Consider the following 17847-nt stretch of genomic DNA (forward strand, 5'->3'; position numbering starts at 1 on the left):
CTTAGGTGTTTATTTTGCTCAAGGCCAAAAAGTCTGTGTGACAGAGTGGCAGAGCTGGGGTTTAAGTTTTGATTCTTTTCATCCCAGTGGGATGGTTAAGAGCCCTGGCTGAAGAGTCTCACTGACCTGGGTGCAAATCACAGCTCCACCACTCCTCAGCTGAGTGACATTTAAAAATTTATTTAAACCTCTAGCTTAATGTCTTCATGGGGTTGTTGGGAAGTTTAAATGAGAGAAGGCCTGTGTGGCACTGAGCACAGTGTCCAGTGCATAGTAAGCCCTCAAATATTAGTGACTGTTAGTGTTATTATGCTGTGCTATCAATACCAAGAGCGCTGGACTTCCCTGGTGGCGCAGTGGTTAAGAATCCGCCTACCAATGCAGAGGACACGGGTTCGAGCCCTGGTCCAGGAAGATTCCACATGCCGCGGAGCAACTAAGCCCGTGAGCCAAAACTACTGAGCCTGCGCTCTAGAGCCTGCAAGCCACAACTACTGAGCCCACGTGCCACAACGACTGAAGCCTGTGTGCCTAGAGCCTGTGCTCCGCAACAAGAGAAGCCACCACAATGAAGGGTAGTCCTCGCTCGCCGCAACTAGAGAAAAGCCCGTGCACAGCAACGAAGACCCAACACAGCCAAAAATAAATAAATAAATTTATATATAAAAAAAAATACCAAGGACGCGGTTGGGAGTAGACTCCTGGAGCAGAGATGGTGGTTATTAGTAGAAGTCAGGGAGGATGACGGATGAGGCGAGTAAGTGGATGGGTCGTCTTCATTCCCTGAGGTGCTGATACGCGGACAAGACTGCATCAGGAGCTGGGTTTCTTAATATTGGAGAATGAACAGGAGACCGGTAGATGATAGACGGTGAGAAAGCGTAGAAGGTATCATGGGTGACCCTTTGAGGTCATCCTCAAAGAAGGGGTGGATTTTGCATGACTTTGGAAATGAAGCCATTGGAGAAAATGATAGGGAGGTCTCGCAGGTCACCCTGGCTCTCAGTACCCTGTGGGAGCAGGGGAGCTACAGGGAGAACTCGAACAACTAGATTTCAGATACTTCTATATAAGAATAAAAGTTCAGCAGCAATGCATTCATTCAGCAGGTGGCCTTAATATAGGCCAGGCGCTATTCTCGGCGCTTGGGATACAGCAGTAAACAAATCGGGTAAGACTTGCTGCAGTCTTGGAGCTTACATTTATTTTTAGATACTATTTGGTAGAATGCAAAGGCCAAGTAGTCACACGAAGGTCTTGATAGTTTCAAAAAAAGTATTAATCCAAAATGGTTTCTGTTCACTTCAAAGTTTTTTCAAAAGCCAAAGTTCTTGGGGTGGAGGGGAAGGAGCAATTTGTTGTTGTTGTTTTTAATGGTTTCAGATCTGTCTCTAAATCACACCTTTTTAGGGGAATCTTATAAACTCTGCCTTCAAAATATTTTAGTCATATTTTTAAGGGTTTTGGATATGTACTGAGGCTGCAGCCCCTCATTTGATTATGTATCTCCTCTAATTACCTGAAATAATAGTAACTGCCTGCTCAAGACATTGGGGTTTTGTGGTTCTAAGTCTGAACAATAGAGCACTGAAGTACCAAGGAAAAAAATAGCAACATTTATCAGGTCGTTAGAAATTGGAGTTGATGGAAAACATTTAAATCAAAAAGTCCCTGGAGGATGAGGAGCAGACACACGTGGGGAAGCGGATGTGATGGAGGCAAACAATGTTTTGTGTCTGCTGAGTAAGAATGACTTTCAGAAATTTTCCCAACAGAAAGCTAGCTTTCCTCATCTCTGTTAAAATGCCCAGAAATTTCCTCATCTACGTTTCATTGCCCAGAAAGCAAGACAGGGAAAAGTTGGTGGAATATTATTAAATACATTTAAACATGTGACAGTGTGTTACTTAGCTTCCAATTACTAACAGACTTCTGCCAGCTCATTCATCTGATCATTACTTACCTTGACCAAAGGCCCAGGAGAATATATACTGAAATAATAAAGCTTTCATTAGCATTTATTGCTTTTCCTTAAAGCCTTCATTTTAATACTATGAAATCAGATTTTAGAGAATGTCATAATTAAGATTTTCATAAAGAGAAACATTTAGTACTATTTAAATATCTAATGACTCCCAGGGCTATCTGAATTCATTCACATCATAAACCCACTCAGATGGGCTTTAATCTCTACTACGACTGTGCTCCCTTTACTTAACCTTAATGTACAACACCTTCAAGGCCAATTTATGAACCACACACACACAGAATTATCACTGCTTTATTATAATCACACCTTATTAACAAGAAATGTTAATCTGGTTATATTCACCGGACTGGGCTCTGAGTAACTGGCAGCTCTTTTCAAAAATCAACTTTTCCTGGTAAGATGAATATTTGCCAACTTTAGGGTGTTTTAAAGAATGTGCCAGAAATTCCAAGAGCTACTCCATAAGAGGAGTTCCAGAAGTGTTTTAAGCATGGAAGCATTTTTGGAATAACTGTATAGTCGTCAAAGGTGACAACTTTGAAGGCAGAAGTGCTTAAATGGGTAGGTTTTGATATATTTACTTGTAAGATTGGTCGGATTACTTTGTAGTCACAAGTCATATTGAGTTTGACTGGATTAGCTTATTTGGCAAATCAGGTATGAAATTTATGTTTTGAGAGAAAAAATAGTTCCATCATGAGGGAAAATGACTTGGCAAACCTTTGTGGCTTATGTGCCTCTCCTCTCGGGAATCACCCCAGGGAACTTGCTCTTTCTGAAGTCCTTTGGATTGGTTTAGAGCTCCCATTCAGATAAGTAAGAGGAAAAAAAGAAGTCATAGTTATTGAGTTTAAACTATGTCAGAATTTGCCTAAATAGTAATCATTATAACAACTCTGTAAGGTATGTCTTATCTCTATTTTACTGATGAAGAAACTGGATTTCAGAGAGGTGGAGCTGGTTGCCAAGGTGACACCTAACATAGGTGGTTGGGAGCTTAGATTTTATTTTATTTTTATTTTTTTATGTTTCAACATTTTCACTAATCATAACATTTTGAGTACTCTTTTTTTTTTTTTTTGAAAGCTTAGAGTTTAATTCACATCTGACTCCAAAGGCTCGATCAACTCCTCGCACACACCCCCCCCCCCCCCGCCTTCCTAGTCAGCCAGATCCTACTCAGTGCCACAAATTTGTAAATGTTCTCAGAACTCTGGAGGCCTCTGATTTCCCCCCAGAGGCATTCTTCATAGTCACCTAGGTATCTTTCTCAGAAAAGTCTATGAGGACTCCCTGCACTGGGCAGAGAGGCTGAGTAAAATATTAATACAAGAGGGAAAGATTAGGACCCCCAGTAAAGTGTTGATTCCTGAGGAATAGGGGGGTCCCCATCAGGCACATGCTTTTCTAAACCGCCCCCCGCCCCCCAGACCTGGGTCAGGCAGTATAATGCTGTGGTGGGTAGATAATGCCTGCCACCTCCCCGCCTTTCCTAAATGTCTATACCCTAATCCCTGGAAACGCAGTGTTACCTGGCAGGGGGGAATTAAGGTTGCAGATGGGATTAGGCTGCTGACCAACTGAATTTAAGATAAGGAGAGGGTCCTTTAAATGTGGACAAGGGAGGCAGAGTGATGCCTCGTGAGAAACACCGGTCCTTGCTGGCCTTGAAGAGGAAGGGGCCACAAGCCAAGGAATGTGGGCAACCTCTAGAAGCTGGAAAAGGCAAAAAACCAGATTCTCTCCTAGAGCCTCTAGAAAAGAACACAGCCCTGCCAACACTTTGAGATGCATTTCAAGGCTTCTGACCTGCAGAACTGTAAGATAATAAAATCTGTGTTGTCTTTAGCCACTAAGTTTGTGGTAATTTGTTACAGCAGCAATAGGAAACTAATAAAGGCCAACCTTGCTTCCTCTGGGAAAGCTGGCTTGCTTACCCTCAGCACCAGAGCTCGTGGATGGGAAGTAGCCAACGTTGACTCAAGTGTCAGCAAACACTAAGGCCATGATACAGAGGTCCTGGCACTGGTAAAGAGGTGAGCCAGAAGAGAGTTGTGGAAGGAGGTGCAACTCTTTGGTCCCAAGTCTGACTGGGAACCACGGATTGAGGTCCACCCTCCAGTCTGCTACTTATTAAGCTGTGTGGCCTTTAGCAGGCCATTTCACCTTGTTGAAGTGTGGAGCCTCACAGTAAAACAGGGATGATTATACCTGTCCTGCCAGCAAGTTGTTGTGAAGACAAAAAGAGTATGGTATGGGAGAGCACGCTCATTACCACTGCACACGTTTTCAGTTCTAGGTAGTGAATCCCATAGAGTTAGTACCTCAGTTCTGTAGAAGTGTGATATACTATTATTATTTTTAATAATAAACACACATATGTGACTTTCAACATTTTCTTCTAAATCTGCAATTAACAAGAAAATCTAAACAGAACAGCTGATTCACTCAAAGACTGATTGATGTTTCACTGTATTTTATGTAATCATAGCATGTTAGAGCTAAAGGTGACCTTAAGGATCACCTCATCCATTTTCCAGACAAAGGAGCAGATTCAAGTTGTAGAAAGGTAAGAAGATCAAACCTTTAGAAATAGAATTCCCTAATGAGTCCATGGCAGCAAAACAAAACAACAGCTCAGTTTTTATGAATCCCTTCTAAGACATTAAGACATGCACAGCCATTTAAAGTAGAAATTCAGCCCAAACCAAGCCAATCCCTTCCCTTCTCCAGCCTCCAGGGATGAAAACTTAGGTGCATAAAGGGCCCTAGCTCTTTCAACCTTGGTTGTCATTACCCTGCTTTGCCCACACCCCCCTCCTCCCTGACAAATTTCAACCTAAAGAAGTGATTGATCGCTTTACATCATGGCAGGAGTTCAGGAGTCAGGTTCAGGGCATTCTGTATCCCAATTCCAGCCATCCACCTCACCACTGCATGCATTGCCCTCAAAGGCAGTGCTGGCTGGTGCTATTAGCAAGCCTAGTCACGTAAATCAGGGAAGCTCTGCCAATATACGCAAGGCATGTCACCATCACCCATTAGCAGTGACAACTCTAATTGTGAGCAGACAGTGCCGCAGCCAGAGAGGCTGATGCAATCCCCGGAACCCACCTCTTCACTTTCAGATCCCAGCTCTTAGCTGACAGGATGCCGGCTTAGCCAGTTGGTCCTGATAGCCCTTGTGCTTTGCCAGGTGAGCCAGCAGAAGCCCTCAAGGCCAAAGAGGCAGAATATCTGATGAGGAGGCTGGAGTCAGGTGAGCCATCATAGCCACTAAGAGTGGACGAGCCACTCAGGCTCATTTTTCTCCTCTGTCAAATGATGGAGTTGGACTGGACAAGGGCTGCATTTCCTTCTAGGCTTCTCTGGAGTTGCAGATTATCTCAGTTCTTGTGTTGGAAGTTTTGCTTATCTTTAATAAGCTGAATGCTGGTAGTAAGGATTTTCCATTTGCAAGAGGTAAGTAACTTTATTTTTAATTATAAAGGTAATTTATGCTTGATATAAAAAAGTTATAGCAATGCAGAAGCGTAAAAAGTGTATAACTCCCACAACCAGTGGTAAGTCATCAGTCAGGCTAATTGCTTTCCCCATCCCCTGAACAGGCTACTGGTGCTCCCATTAGCCATCTATTTTGAAGGAGCGGTTAAGATTCTGAAAGTCAATCTTTGCTTATTTTAGTGGTTCTAACCATTGGTGAAACTGAGAGTGACATTTGTAGAAGTTTTTTTTTTCCCTTCCAAAAAGTCCAGATTCAGATCTTATAGCCCAACTTATAAATCCACATGAAGAAGTTAAATTTCAATACTTAAAAGAAAGATCATACTATTATTAGAGTAATACAAAAATTGCAAGAGACAAAAGAATAAAATACATTAAAATGTTAAAGCAGTCTAAGGTGACTGACAGGACTACGGGGGATTTTTTTTCAGCTTTTCTTCGTAGAGTGGGGCATTGCATTTTTATTAATTGTGTAGTGAAGAAAATAATTTTAAGAAAAGTGTTCCTGATAATGACATACTAGGTGATTGGATTCAAACCAAACAGCCCAATAACTGACACTTATTAAATCTTTATTGACTAAACAGCTTTTAAAAATTTACTGCTACTTCCTTTTAGGCTATTGTTTTCTGTTAGGAATTCTACTTAGAGGATTAAAGATAAATGAATAATTATATTAATAATTTGAGAAGACTTGTGAAAATCTTAGACATTGAGTTCAGTGCCTCAAATATTTATTGAGCAGCTGTTACAGGCAAGTCACTGTGGGAGTAGAAGGATGAGTGAACTCCATCCTTAACTCCCAAGGGCTCAGGCAAGGGAGGTAAGACAGGAACCCACAGAGCCACACGCTAGATGGCCTTTCTAAGGGTTTTGAGATACAAAATGCTGAGAGTCCAGAGAAGTAAAGAATCATCTCTGGATGATGAGGAATCCAGGAAAGCTTCATGTAGGCAGTTGCATTTGAGCTAGGTCTTAGAAAATGGGCGGGATTTTTCATACTTAGAAATTGAAGGGGCTTTTTAAGTGGAGGAAAGGCAAACTGAGGCACAGAGGTGCCAAGACCAGGGCATGTCAGAAGAACAAGGAGTCCAATTTGGCCAAAGCATACAGCATGTGTAGGGGAAGGGACAGATAAGACTGGCACAGCGGTAGAGACTTGAATGTCAAGCCACAAAGCTAGAGCTTGTAGATGATGGGTGATCTTGGGGGTCCTTTGAGCAGGAAATGTGATATAATCAATGTCAGCTTAGGATAGTTCCTTTGGCCAAGTAGGGGACAGTGTGGGAACACAAGGATGGGAAGATGAATCCCAGATGAATAATAAATGGGGCCTGAGCTGAGCAGGTGGCATCAGAAGGAAGACAGCTGTGACACTTTGTAGAAATAGACTCAATAGATCAGGGGCCTAGGATTCAGTGAGAATGGTGCTCATATCCCACTCTGCCGTGACATTACTTAGTTCCCCTGAGCCTGTCTCTTCTCCTCTACAAAATGGGTGTAAGAGTAATTATATCATGGGGTTGCTGCATAGTAGGCAGTTATTCTTGTGAAGCATTTTAGCACAGCTCTGGCATGGTGAGTGCTCAGTACATGTTAATGTCACTGATGGTACTACCTGGAGTTGGAGTTAGGAAGGAAACAGGTGTCAGCTCTGGTGACTGAGTAACAAGGCCAACAGTACGGCAGCTGGGAGCATGGCATCTGCAGGTAGAGACTGGATTTGGAACCCGACTCAACTACTTACTAGCTGTAATCTCGTACAAGCCACTTAACCCCTCTCTCAGTTTCCTTAGCTGTAAAATGGGCATAGTATTAATACCCGCCCCCCAAGGAGCTGCTGTGGAAGTGAGATAATACATGTAAATGTACCTGATACATTTTAAGAGCCCAGTAGTTATTAGTTATTGGGTCAGGGGTGGAGATGCAGAGTTGAATAGAATTACCCCTACCATCTCCTGTGGCAAGATATGCAAGTAGAGGTGGAGACATGCTGCAGGGGACTGGCCATGAAGGACAGACCCGGAAGAACACTCAAGGCTGGAGGTAGTCAGGAGTCGCTGGCACAGAGGTGATTATTGTACCTCTACGGGTATAGATGAACCAAGATTGGGTACATAAATTGGCCTAAGGAAACAATCAGATAAATCCAGAATACAGGACGTCTATAAGACATACATAAGATGGCCGGGACTTTTTAAAAAGTTAAATGTCATGGAAAAGAAAATAGTAAGGGGGCTGTTCTAGACTAAAAGAGACTAGAGTTATAATCAAAAGTAATGTATGAATCTTAACTGGGCCCTGTTTTTTAGAAAAGAGAAAAAGACACTCTTGGGACAATTAGGGAATTTCAGTTAAGGGCTCTTATCTTAGAGGCTATTGGGATAAACATGCTGAAATACTTTAGGGATGAAATGCCATGCATGTTTGGGGTGGAGGGAAGAAAAATAAATATGGCAAAAATGTTAACAACTGTTTAGGTGGAGGGTATATGTGGGTATTCATTGTACTAGCTTTTCAACTTTTTCTGGATGCTTGAACATTTTCAAATTCTCAGAAAAATGAGGAAAAAAGAGACCTGAAGAAAAACTGTTTGGAAACCAGTCTACATCAGGAAAAGGAATTCTCTGGAGGAAAAGCAAGTTCCATCTACCAAAGGAAAAATGTCAAGAAGGGACAGATTAAGCAAGATGAAGGCTGAAAATAAATCATCATATTCAGCCATTGTGAGACTGTAGCGGCTTCTTAAGAGTCCAGGGTAGCATGCAAAGCTGACCACGAGCGAAGGAGTAAGGAATGGGGAGCAAACATAAGCAGCAAGGACTGCTCGACACTCCTTGCTTAGAGGGGGCTCAGCTGGGAGCATCCGGGCTGGGGGAGTCTTTCTTTTCAGTCCAAGGAAGACTGGGGCATTGCTAAAGAGGAAGACTCTGAAGAAAGGGAGGGAATGAGACAGAGGAAAAGAGGTAACGTAGTGGAGGAAGGGCCCAGGAAAGGTGGAAGAGGAATGGATGAAAACATGAGAGGAGGAGGTGGCCTCAGATGGGAGGGTGCCTTCCCCTCGGCCCAGGAGTGAGGACTGTGGAGATGCGGGGGGCAGAAGCTCCCTTCCTAACAACAAGGAGGGATGGGGTCATGTCTTGCTAGTCAGGCGGCAGGTGTGAGGCAGTTAAGTGGGGAAACAGCACAGCTGCCACTGGGTCTGAAACGGGGGAAGAAAGAGGGCGGAGGTAAGACAGGGCGCTTGGTACTGCCGGGCAAGCTGGAGAGGGCAGCGAAAAGAGGGCTTCTCCAGCACTGCCTCCCTAAGGCGCTAGAAATGACAGGGTAATGAGCAGTCTTGGAAACGTAAACGGTCTCCCGTTCAGAACTTGGTGCTGGGCAAAGACTACTCATCAAAGATTCACTCATTAGGAAATGAGGAAAAACTCTTTTTTGGATAAAAATGCTTTATCCTCATTTCCATGCACCCTCTACCCTGGGTTGCCCTGGCTGGTGTACAGGCACATGGTGCGATAGTCTTTGGTGTGTAAGGAAGCTCCTGTCCTTTCAAAGTCACCAGACACAAAATGGCCATGGCTCCAGGTGATCTAGGTTCACAGGGCTGTTGGAGCTCTCATTCCAAAGTCAGTCAGAGGAAAACCACCCCCTGCACGGATGCCCCTAAACGCCACCAGCATTGGAGGCCGCTGGAGCTTGCGCTCCCAGGCACCCCGGAGGACCACGGAGTGATTTTTGGTTCTGCCGGGCCTCCGAAGTGCTTCTCAGGACCCCACGTTTGGCGATTTCGATTAGGCAGAGCGGCAACAGGCCTGAGATCTCGCTCCCAGGCGAGGCTGAAGACGCCGGTCCGCGGGCCTCACTTTTTGAGTAGCGCTGGCCGGGGGTGGGGGGACGGGAGCGGCTAAAACCTACAGGAAGGCTTTCGTGATGACGTAGCCGTCCCTGGGGTCCCCCTCGGGCTCCTCTTTGAGCGGAGCGTGCAGCAGGGCCGATCCCAAGGCCAAGGCGCCCTCCCGGCGGCTCACTTCCCGCAGCCGCGCCTGCAGCGCCTCCCTCTCGGCCTGCAGCTCCCGGCGCGCCTGGGCCGCCGCGCGCTCCTCCTCCTGCAACGCCCGCCGCCTGCGCTCCAGGGCGCGCTCGCCCTGCTCCACGGCCGCCTCGCGCCGCGCCAGCTCGCGCTCCCGCAGGCTGCCGCGCACGGCCAGCGCGCCCATCTGCTCCAGCAGGCGCGCCCAGTCGCCCTCGGCGGCCGCGGCGGGGCCGGAGGCGGCGGGCGGCGAGTGGCGGGCGCTGCTCTCCGCCAGCTCCCGCCGGTGCGCGCTCCTCAAGTGTTTCCACAGCGCCGGGGTGCCCGCGTGCCAGCCCGGGCCGCGGCCCACCTGCTCCCCGCACAGCCGGCAGGTGGCCCAGGGGCCCGACGCGTGGCCGGGGCGCGCCGGCGCCAGGTGGAAGTACCCCCAGGCCTCGGAGTACGGCGCCCCCAGGCGGCCCGCAGCCGCGTCCGGCCCGCCCGTCTCTTCCATGGTCACGGCCGGCTCGTCGCTCCTCATTCTCTAGGCAGCGCCTGCACCGAGGGACACAGGGTAAGACGACCACAAAATTACATGTGCACACGGACACACGCTCCAACACACAACTTCTAGGACGAGAGTTAGCCTGTCAAGAAACCATGCCTCCCTCTCACTACTGATAAAAATCCTGTGGTTAGTTTGGGTAGACGCTTGCGTTTCTTTTTCAGTAGGTATTAACCGTTGATTCCGCAGGGGGGAAAAAAAGGTAGAAAATGCCTAGCCCTTCTTTCCTTAACCAGGAATTTTCTTCGAAATTCATTGGATTCCCTTGCTAACAAGTACTAAGACTAAAATTGGGAAGCCAAGCTTCTCATAAGAATAAGCTAAATAAGTGCTGTATGTATATGTTAGTTTTAACTAGTCTCCTTTACGCTCTTTAAAAAAAAACGAGCAAGGCTCCCTTCTGAATTCTTCTCGCAGTGTTGCAGAAGAAAGGAGTGGGGAAAAAAAGTTTCAGGAATGAAAATTTTGTTTCTTAGACTTTAAGGGTGGCAGTGCTAGGACTGAGCAGCTTTTCAAAAAGCTTTCAAGGAGACAACTTTTTTCAAGGTAAAAATCTCTTTGTTTTTGTGATTTTAAAAATGATGTGCTTATGAGAAACATGGACTACTGAGAATCATTAAAATGTTTTTAAAATACGCACATTTAGAAAACAGCAATATACAAAGCAGTTTTCTAAACTTTTACCTTCAAATCAGGCGGTGGGCTGTCTCTATCATTGCCTCAGGGTTTCTAGCCAGCCCGGGTTCTCAGGTGGAAACACTGCAGTGTGGCTTCTGAGTTCTCAAGAACCATCAGCAGTGCTAGGAGTAAATTCAGAGGACAGGCAGTGGAGTAAAAGAAATTCAATTAAACAGCCCTGAAAGTAGATACTAGAAATCCTGGAGAGTGCCAGGTCCCTCTGGTGTTCATTCTGCCGACCCTCTCGTAGGTGCTCCAGTCATAAAAAAAAATAAAATTAGTTTTCTATATTGCTTATCCCAACTAAATGGCCCGCACACTATATTTGCAAGACAGAAAGCTTGGTGGATTCTCTTAATTAAGGAAGAAAAATAGAAGTAATAGCTGTTTGCTTTGTCCAGCAAATACCTGTCGTTAAAGGGATCCGAATACAACACAGTGCCTATCACTGCCAGGTCTTTTCTATTAAGAAAACATTTCCCACTGTTATAACCTATCAAATGAGGGGGGAGATAGAAAAGGTGAATTTTCTTCTTTAAAAAATAACTTCACAAAGGGTCAAATGTGTGATTCTAGACAAATTTGCTTTGAAAGTTTAAAAATAATAGTAAGAGAATATATGACAGACTTGGAGCTCTCCTGAGAACTTATTTCATCGGGAAAATTCAGGCCGAGGTGGGAGAATAATGGACAATGAGATAGCCAGTGCCGGCTCCTACTGTCAGGTTTTGAACCAGCAGCAGTGGAGATGATGAAGTTCCAGAATCTCTTTTATTAAAGGCAACTAGGGACGACTGAAGACAAAGATAAAAACAGGAAAAATATGTTGCTTTAATAATAGTATTTAGTGAAGCTTTTAATTCAGTGCTAATAGTCTTGTTACAGATGCATTACACTTTTCTAAACCTCATTTGTTTTTTTCCCACCAAGCAAGTCCACTGAGATCAGGCAGGACATTTAACATATCTCTTGAATTAAAAAAAAAAAAAAAGAATGAATTTACCAGAATCATCCAAAAAAATAAGTACCAGGCCTCTTCTAACAAAAGAAATAGCTATTTACATATCTTCTGATATGAGGCATTGGTTTGAATATGGTTACCCATGATAATTAGTATAAAAGGTCTTTAGAAATTAAAGGCTAGATTTCCCCCAAGAGATTTACTAAATCACTGAAGTCCCCAAAGCCGGAGTGGTGGGATGAGGAGGGGAGTTACAGACCCCCTTCAAGGATAACTTTTTTGCAGTTAGTAAACATTGTGTTTAGTAAACAGAACCAGATTTTAGTCTTAGAGATGTTTTTTTTATCCAGCTTTACTTAAAATTTTTTTCTACATTTCTTTTTTTAGAATTCCATTCCTTCTAAATTAGAATCTTACCTTTCCAGAGTGTGCCCTTTTTTAAAATTACTAGACATACACAAAAGTGGAGAGAATAGTATAGTATTATGAGTGTCTATATTTACTTTATAAATTAAACGAGATTTAACACCATTGTAAAGCAATTATACTCCAATAAAGATGTTAAAAAAGAGATTTAAAGTTTTTGTATAACATTAAGACTATTGCTTTGCATTCTGATATGCTTTCTTGAGCTGGGGGTTGAAAATTGTATTGCTGCAGACTCTCCTACCTCTGCCAGAGTCTGAGAGCAATTATTACTGATGTGTCCCTACAAGTGCCAGAGGTGACCAATTACTGTCATGCTTTACCTCCCTACAAGATGTCTCTGGGTTTCTTCAAAATCTGGGATGCCCAGAGGAGTGCCACATACAGGAGTGGCATCTGTTCTAAGACTTAAGGTGGAAAACAGGGATGAGAAGCACTGATTTTGATGTCTTAATCCTTTAGACTTAGTGGAGCCCTCATCTGGGCCAGGGACAAGCAACACCACAAGTGTTGGCCAGCAGAGTGCTGCCCCTCTGAGGGCGGCAGAGGGACCTCCTCTGCCCTGGCAAGCCTTCACTCTCGGAGGTCTTAACCGGTGGAAGGCAGCATGGTTCAGAACTGCCTCACCTTCTCAGCCCTCCGACCACAGCCACATTCTGGCTCAAAAGAGTCTTCTGTTCAGACTCAGTCTCTAAAGAGTGACCAGCAGTAACTGTGGCCACAAGTCATTCCTAGCAGAGCCTTCCTAGGTCTGCTAAGCAATCCCTGAGCTCATTTCAACCATCCCTATGGTGCAGAGGGAGAGAAGCTTGGCTTGGAAGAGAAGTCTTAGAATCTTCAGCCACGACCCTAATATACAAAGAGCTCTTACAAACTGAGAGGAAAAAGACAAACAAGCCAATTGAAAAATGGGCAAGAAATATGAGTAGGCAAATGACCCAAGAGCAAAATCAGATGGCCAGGGAATTTGTGAAAAGATGCACACCACTTATATTCAGGGAAGTGCTATTAAAGTAACAATAAGGTCTCATGTTAGATCCATCACACTAACAAAAATGAAGAGGTCTGTCAGCCGAAGTTGGAAGGGGGGCAGAGAAAAGGGTATGCTCATGCATTCGTAGTGGAGATGTGAAGGCTTTTAGGAAAAGCAATCTGCAATCTCTATTAATTAAACATAGATATAATTGGGGATCCAACTCCTGGGAATCTGTTCTGTAGAAGTAAAAGTACCAATATGTAAAGTAACATGTATTAGGATGTTTATCATAGTATTATTTAGAATGGCAAAAAAATGGAATCAAGAGAATGCCTATCAGCAGGAAAATGGCTGGGTAAATAATGTGTAGTCACCCCAGGGAATATTATGCCGCCATTAAAAAGGATGGATTGGAGCTCTGTCAGGGGGATTTCTGGAGGAACTGTTTAGGGAGAAAAGCACGATGCATAAAAGTGTGTATAATATGATCTCACTCTCATTAAATAATAAGTAGATCTGTATAGGATATACAGATTAATGATTTTTTATATATATGAAGAAAAATAAGGAGATACACGATGGGTTGAGGGGGTGGCAGCTGATGTGAAAGGAGAAGGGGAAGAGGTAAAGACAAAAGGAAAAGAAAAAGGGTGCTGCGAAAGCATGCACGTGATCATGTGTATACATTTAGGTAGAGTATGTATATGGCAGGGTCTATACATAAATAAAAAGTAATTTTATAAAACAATCCTCAAGCATGTGAGCTCAGGCAGGCTTAGGCAGCCTTAACTCTGGAGACTGGAGGGAACAGTCCCATGGGGCATAGTGCGCTGCCATCTGGCCCTGGAGGGATCCCAGTGTGTGAGCTTGCTCAGTGTGGGTGGTTCGCTGTGCCCTGCCTGAGCAGAGGGAGATTCTATATCGACGGAAGATGGAGGACGCCATGGGAGGGCAGCCCACCTCACTCATCTCCCCCGCATAGGGCCTGCATAGGGCAGGCACTCAGGGGACACTGCATTAAATGAAATGAGCCCGACTTTATATGTTTCTTAGCTCCAGCTCACCGGAGTCTCTATCTCCCCATCTGTCAGGATAAATGATAAGATTAGCTGCCCCTAATAAATAGGTGGCTGAAATCAGATAATGCACATGATGTCACTGTTGGACTCACCAGTGCTATATCAATTCAAAGCATGAGCAAAAGGAAGCTCCCAGTATTTACTATTCAAACATGCCCACATGAAGATCTTAGTGGCTAAAAGGCAGTGCTGTTTTTTCCCTTTAACATACTCTGTTATTCGATAGAGGAAGTAGTTTAAGTTGGAAGAATTCTCTTGGGGATTTTTAAATACAAAAAGCAAATTAAAAAGAATCAGAGATCCACTTCCCCACCCCCAACCAAATTTATTTTCACTTCCTCAGTTGATCTTCCCGCAAAATAGGTGGCTCATCACTCAGGTAGAAGATGATAGGGAGGCCTAGTTAGCTGGAGTCCTGTGATATGCATTTCTTCCTTACCAAGTACTGCCCCCAAACCGAACACCTATTAACTTGTATGGTTAGCTAACGAGAAGAAAACGAAAAGTAAAAGCTCTCTTAATTTTCCTTAAACAATTTAAAAACTACCAGAAATTTGCCAATGAATGATTATTTCGTTTACGTCCGTTCACTTCATCCACTCTTTCATTCAAACTCTCCTTGTGTACCTGATCAGGGCCAGGCACGTGCTTGCTGCCCATGATGCCAAGAGGAGCACCACATAGTCCCTGCCCTCTGGAAGCCTACCATCTGGTGGGGAGAGATCAAGATGCTGACACCCATGGTAAAGATCAGAGCAATGTTCACTCATGAAGAGTGGGGAAGGGTGGGCTTGGGGACCCTAACACAAAGGTTCATGCAGATACCCGTGCTTAAGCATTCTTTCCCTTCCCCACCTTGCTCAGGGTACAACATTCACTAAAACACATCACCATTCGTGCTGACTCTAATAAATAAAGTTCCAGTTCTTTAGTTGTATAATTAGGCTTCCAAGCTCGTATTTTAAATAAAATTTCTTGAAGCTAAATAAGTGCACTGCTAGCATGAAATTAATTTAACAGTGGAAAATTTTGAGTCCAATTTCAGGGGGAAAAAAGCTGAAAAAAAAAGTAGACTTTAGTTATTTCTTGGAAGAGGAGAGAGTAGTATTGACGGTATGATGCCTCTGAATTCTATGATGAGTTTCATTCCAGTATCCATTATCTGGAAGGGATGATAACGAAGTCTAAGCTGGTGGAAGATAAGACATTCATATTAATTATCTCTGCACTTGATGTTCTCTGAAGAAGTTTTATTCTTCTAATAACTTATCAGATTAAAGCCCATATTCCTCAATATGATCTCCCTGAATACCAGTATAGAGAATAAAGGAAGAGATCAGAACCTGGATGAATACTTTGTGTAAATATGGGTGTATACATACAATGTATGATTATAACATTGAGAATCATCCTATAAACCACCCACAAAAGTTAATTTTATTATTTTACACTTGTGCTTGTACACATACAAAGTATCAGGCAGGCTCAAGGTCAAAGAATCAGGCAGTGTTCTCAAAAAATAACAGAAAGCTCTATTTGTCCTTCCATGGTCAAGTCTAATCACTTTAGTTGGATTAATCTAGCAGAGTTATAAACAAATATGTGTAGGTTGAGCCTGGCTGGATCTCAGGTGAGAAATTCACCCTAATGTCAAATCCACACAGACTTATGTGAAAACACTAAAAACATTTTTATCTACCAGTAACTTTAATCAAAGCAGAATATAAGAATTAAAACAAATAATTAGCCTTGACAACTGAGGTATCAAGGAAACCACAGTTCATCTGTTACCTGTCCATCTCTGTTGAAATATTAATTTACTGCCATATAGTAATCTATTTATAAACAAATCTAGACAGAAAAATTAGTCTATAGTCACCAGGCTGAAGGCTTAGATGAAGTAAAAATGCTTCCAAACTGTAAAGGATGGATACCTCAGGGAATAAAGGGTTAAGTGTGAAAAAATTTGGAAAAATGTTACACATGGACTGTAGAAAATGTACTGGACCCACAGCTAATTAACTGGTAAATCAGAGATGTTCTCTAAATGTCATAAGCCAAAATTTTAGATACTTCTTCCATTAGCTAAAAGGCTGAGAAACGCTCTCTATTAATGTATTTTTTTTAATGAAAATTGTGACGCTTCTTCCCTAAGTGGACCTTTATTTCAGGCCTACATTATTTTATTTAATACATGTGTTCCTAAAAAGAAGGGTGTCGATCCATTTTCCTCTTGTGAGATGCATTATTTAATATGAATTAGGGGGATTTAAAGCTGCCCTGCTTTGAAGAGCTCTGTAACAAAGATTTTTTAATTAAGAATTACCTGGTTTTGGCTCTTGGTCTTTGCATACATTGTTGTATACTTTTCATTGTCAGCTGCCTCAAGCTATTTTTGGCTAAAAAAAATGTATATAAATAATTACATTAATGAAAAGTACAGAAAATGATTACCCTAATTATGTCAATTTATTAAGCTATTTCTACAACAGTTTCTCTTAAGCACTGCATCTTTGTAGTCTTGGCTAATTAGAAGTTCGGATGGTAGCAGGTACTTTTTTTTTTTTTTTTTTTCTTTCGAGGAGGGAAAACTAACTTTGCTTGGTAAACTTTGGGCATTAGGTTAGTGTAAGTGATTATAGCAAACTGCTCCTGTATGTTCCTGAAGGATCAGAAAATTCCTTTGTTTGAGCACGGTGGGGATCGGGGTCTTTGTTTGAGCATCTGGCTTGCATTCGGTTTCTCCCCAAAGTGGGAAACATTCAGGAAGTCTCAATTAGAGAAAGGGCCGCCAACCACTTGCCCTGTTAAAGGACTGACTGCAATAAGGCAACTTTAATAAAGGGAGAGCACATGACTTTCGATATTCCTGAGTAACTTTTTTGAAGGGAGACCGTAGAGCAGGAGCAAAAATGAGGTGCATAAAGAAACTGAACCAGGCGTTACGCAGAATCCCGGGTCCCAGTGCATCTTTTACAATAACGGTAATCCCACCACCGCGGAGGGCACGCCCGGAACCCCGTGCACTAGCGAGCCTGCGCGTCTGCGTCTGCGGGGCGCTGGCTGCTCTGCGATCCCCCGCCAGGCCCCGGGCTGGTCCCAGCTCACTCCGCCGCCCCCAGGCAGCTTCCCGCGATCCCTCACCTGTCCCCCGGGACTCCCCAGTCTCCCGTGGGCACGCGCCGCCGCGAGTCTCGCAGCCCACACTCACCCCATCACCCCCGAAGCGGGAGGTGGGCTGGGTGTCTGGGATCGCCGATCCCCTCCAGGATCCTCGCAGACATTTTGTCCTGTGCGGAAACCTCAGCGCCGCGTCCCCCTTAAAGACACAGCGCTCCATTCATGCGCCTGGAGTGGAAAAGGGGGATGGAAACGTGTGACCTGGTGTTGAAAGGGCTGGGGAGTCACTCCCGAACCGTCCAGGTCCATGAGCGACAGACTTGTGTTTGCCCAGGTTTAAAAAAAAAAAATGATGCAGTAGTTTAGTGATTTTTAAAAATGGAATTACTGTTTTATATCTTTATAGTAACCTTCCAAGACCTGGATTCCTGGGCTTGAGTCTCTGAGTGTAACTTTCATCCTTTCAGGTTCAAGGTGTGTGATGGCACAAGTCGTTAGAAGAAATCCCCTGAATCAAGGTCTGGACAGATAAAGGT

The 17847-nt window shown here is 43.8% G+C and overlaps 2 protein-coding genes and 1 long non-coding RNA gene across 11 annotated transcripts in view; 2 read left to right on the forward strand and 1 right to left on the reverse strand.

Moving 5' to 3' along the window:
- The window catches only part of CRHBP (corticotropin releasing hormone binding protein), a 481877-nt gene that overhangs the window by 315661 nt on the left and 148369 nt on the right, over positions 1–17847 (forward strand). The window lies entirely within an intron of this gene.
- Positions 9258–17554, reverse strand: ZBED3 (zinc finger BED-type containing 3). 7 transcript variants are annotated; one of them, XM_082378487.1, is made up of 5 exons: positions 17403–17554; positions 16518–16590; positions 14819–14900; positions 10756–10871; positions 9258–10061 (listed from the first exon to the last, which is right to left on the reverse strand). In XM_082378487.1, the coding sequence occupies exon 5, from the start codon at positions 10045–10047 to the stop codon at positions 9406–9408; it is 642 nt and encodes a 213-aa protein (XP_082234613.1). In that variant the 5' UTR covers positions 10048–10061; positions 10756–10871; positions 14819–14900; positions 16518–16590; positions 17403–17554; the 3' UTR covers positions 9258–9405. The 7 variants fall into 7 exon arrangements, with proteins under 7 accessions (XP_082234613.1, XP_082234611.1, XP_082234615.1 ...); XM_082378485.1 differs by having other exon boundaries at positions 17336–17554; XM_082378489.1 differs by lacking the exon at positions 16518–16590.
- LOC309622543 overlaps positions 16601–17847 on the forward strand; it is a 34394-nt gene continuing 33147 nt past the window's right edge. The window contains exons 1-2 of the long non-coding RNA XR_014240956.1: positions 16601–17175; positions 17779–17845. This is a non-coding gene — a long non-coding RNA (uncharacterized lncRNA). The remainder of the gene's footprint in view (positions 17176–17778; positions 17846–17847) is intronic.

The sequence above is a fragment of the Balaenoptera borealis genome (assembly GCF_965194805.1).
Source record: "Balaenoptera borealis genome assembly, chromosome: 2".
NCBI classification, from domain to species: Eukaryota; Metazoa; Chordata; class Mammalia; order Artiodactyla; family Balaenopteridae; genus Balaenoptera; species Balaenoptera borealis.

Coding starts and splice junctions, on each gene's coding strand:
- ZBED3 (XM_082378489.1), bottom strand. CDS start 10,047: ATGAGGAGCGACGAGCCGGCCGTGACCATGGAAGAGACGGGCGGGCCG.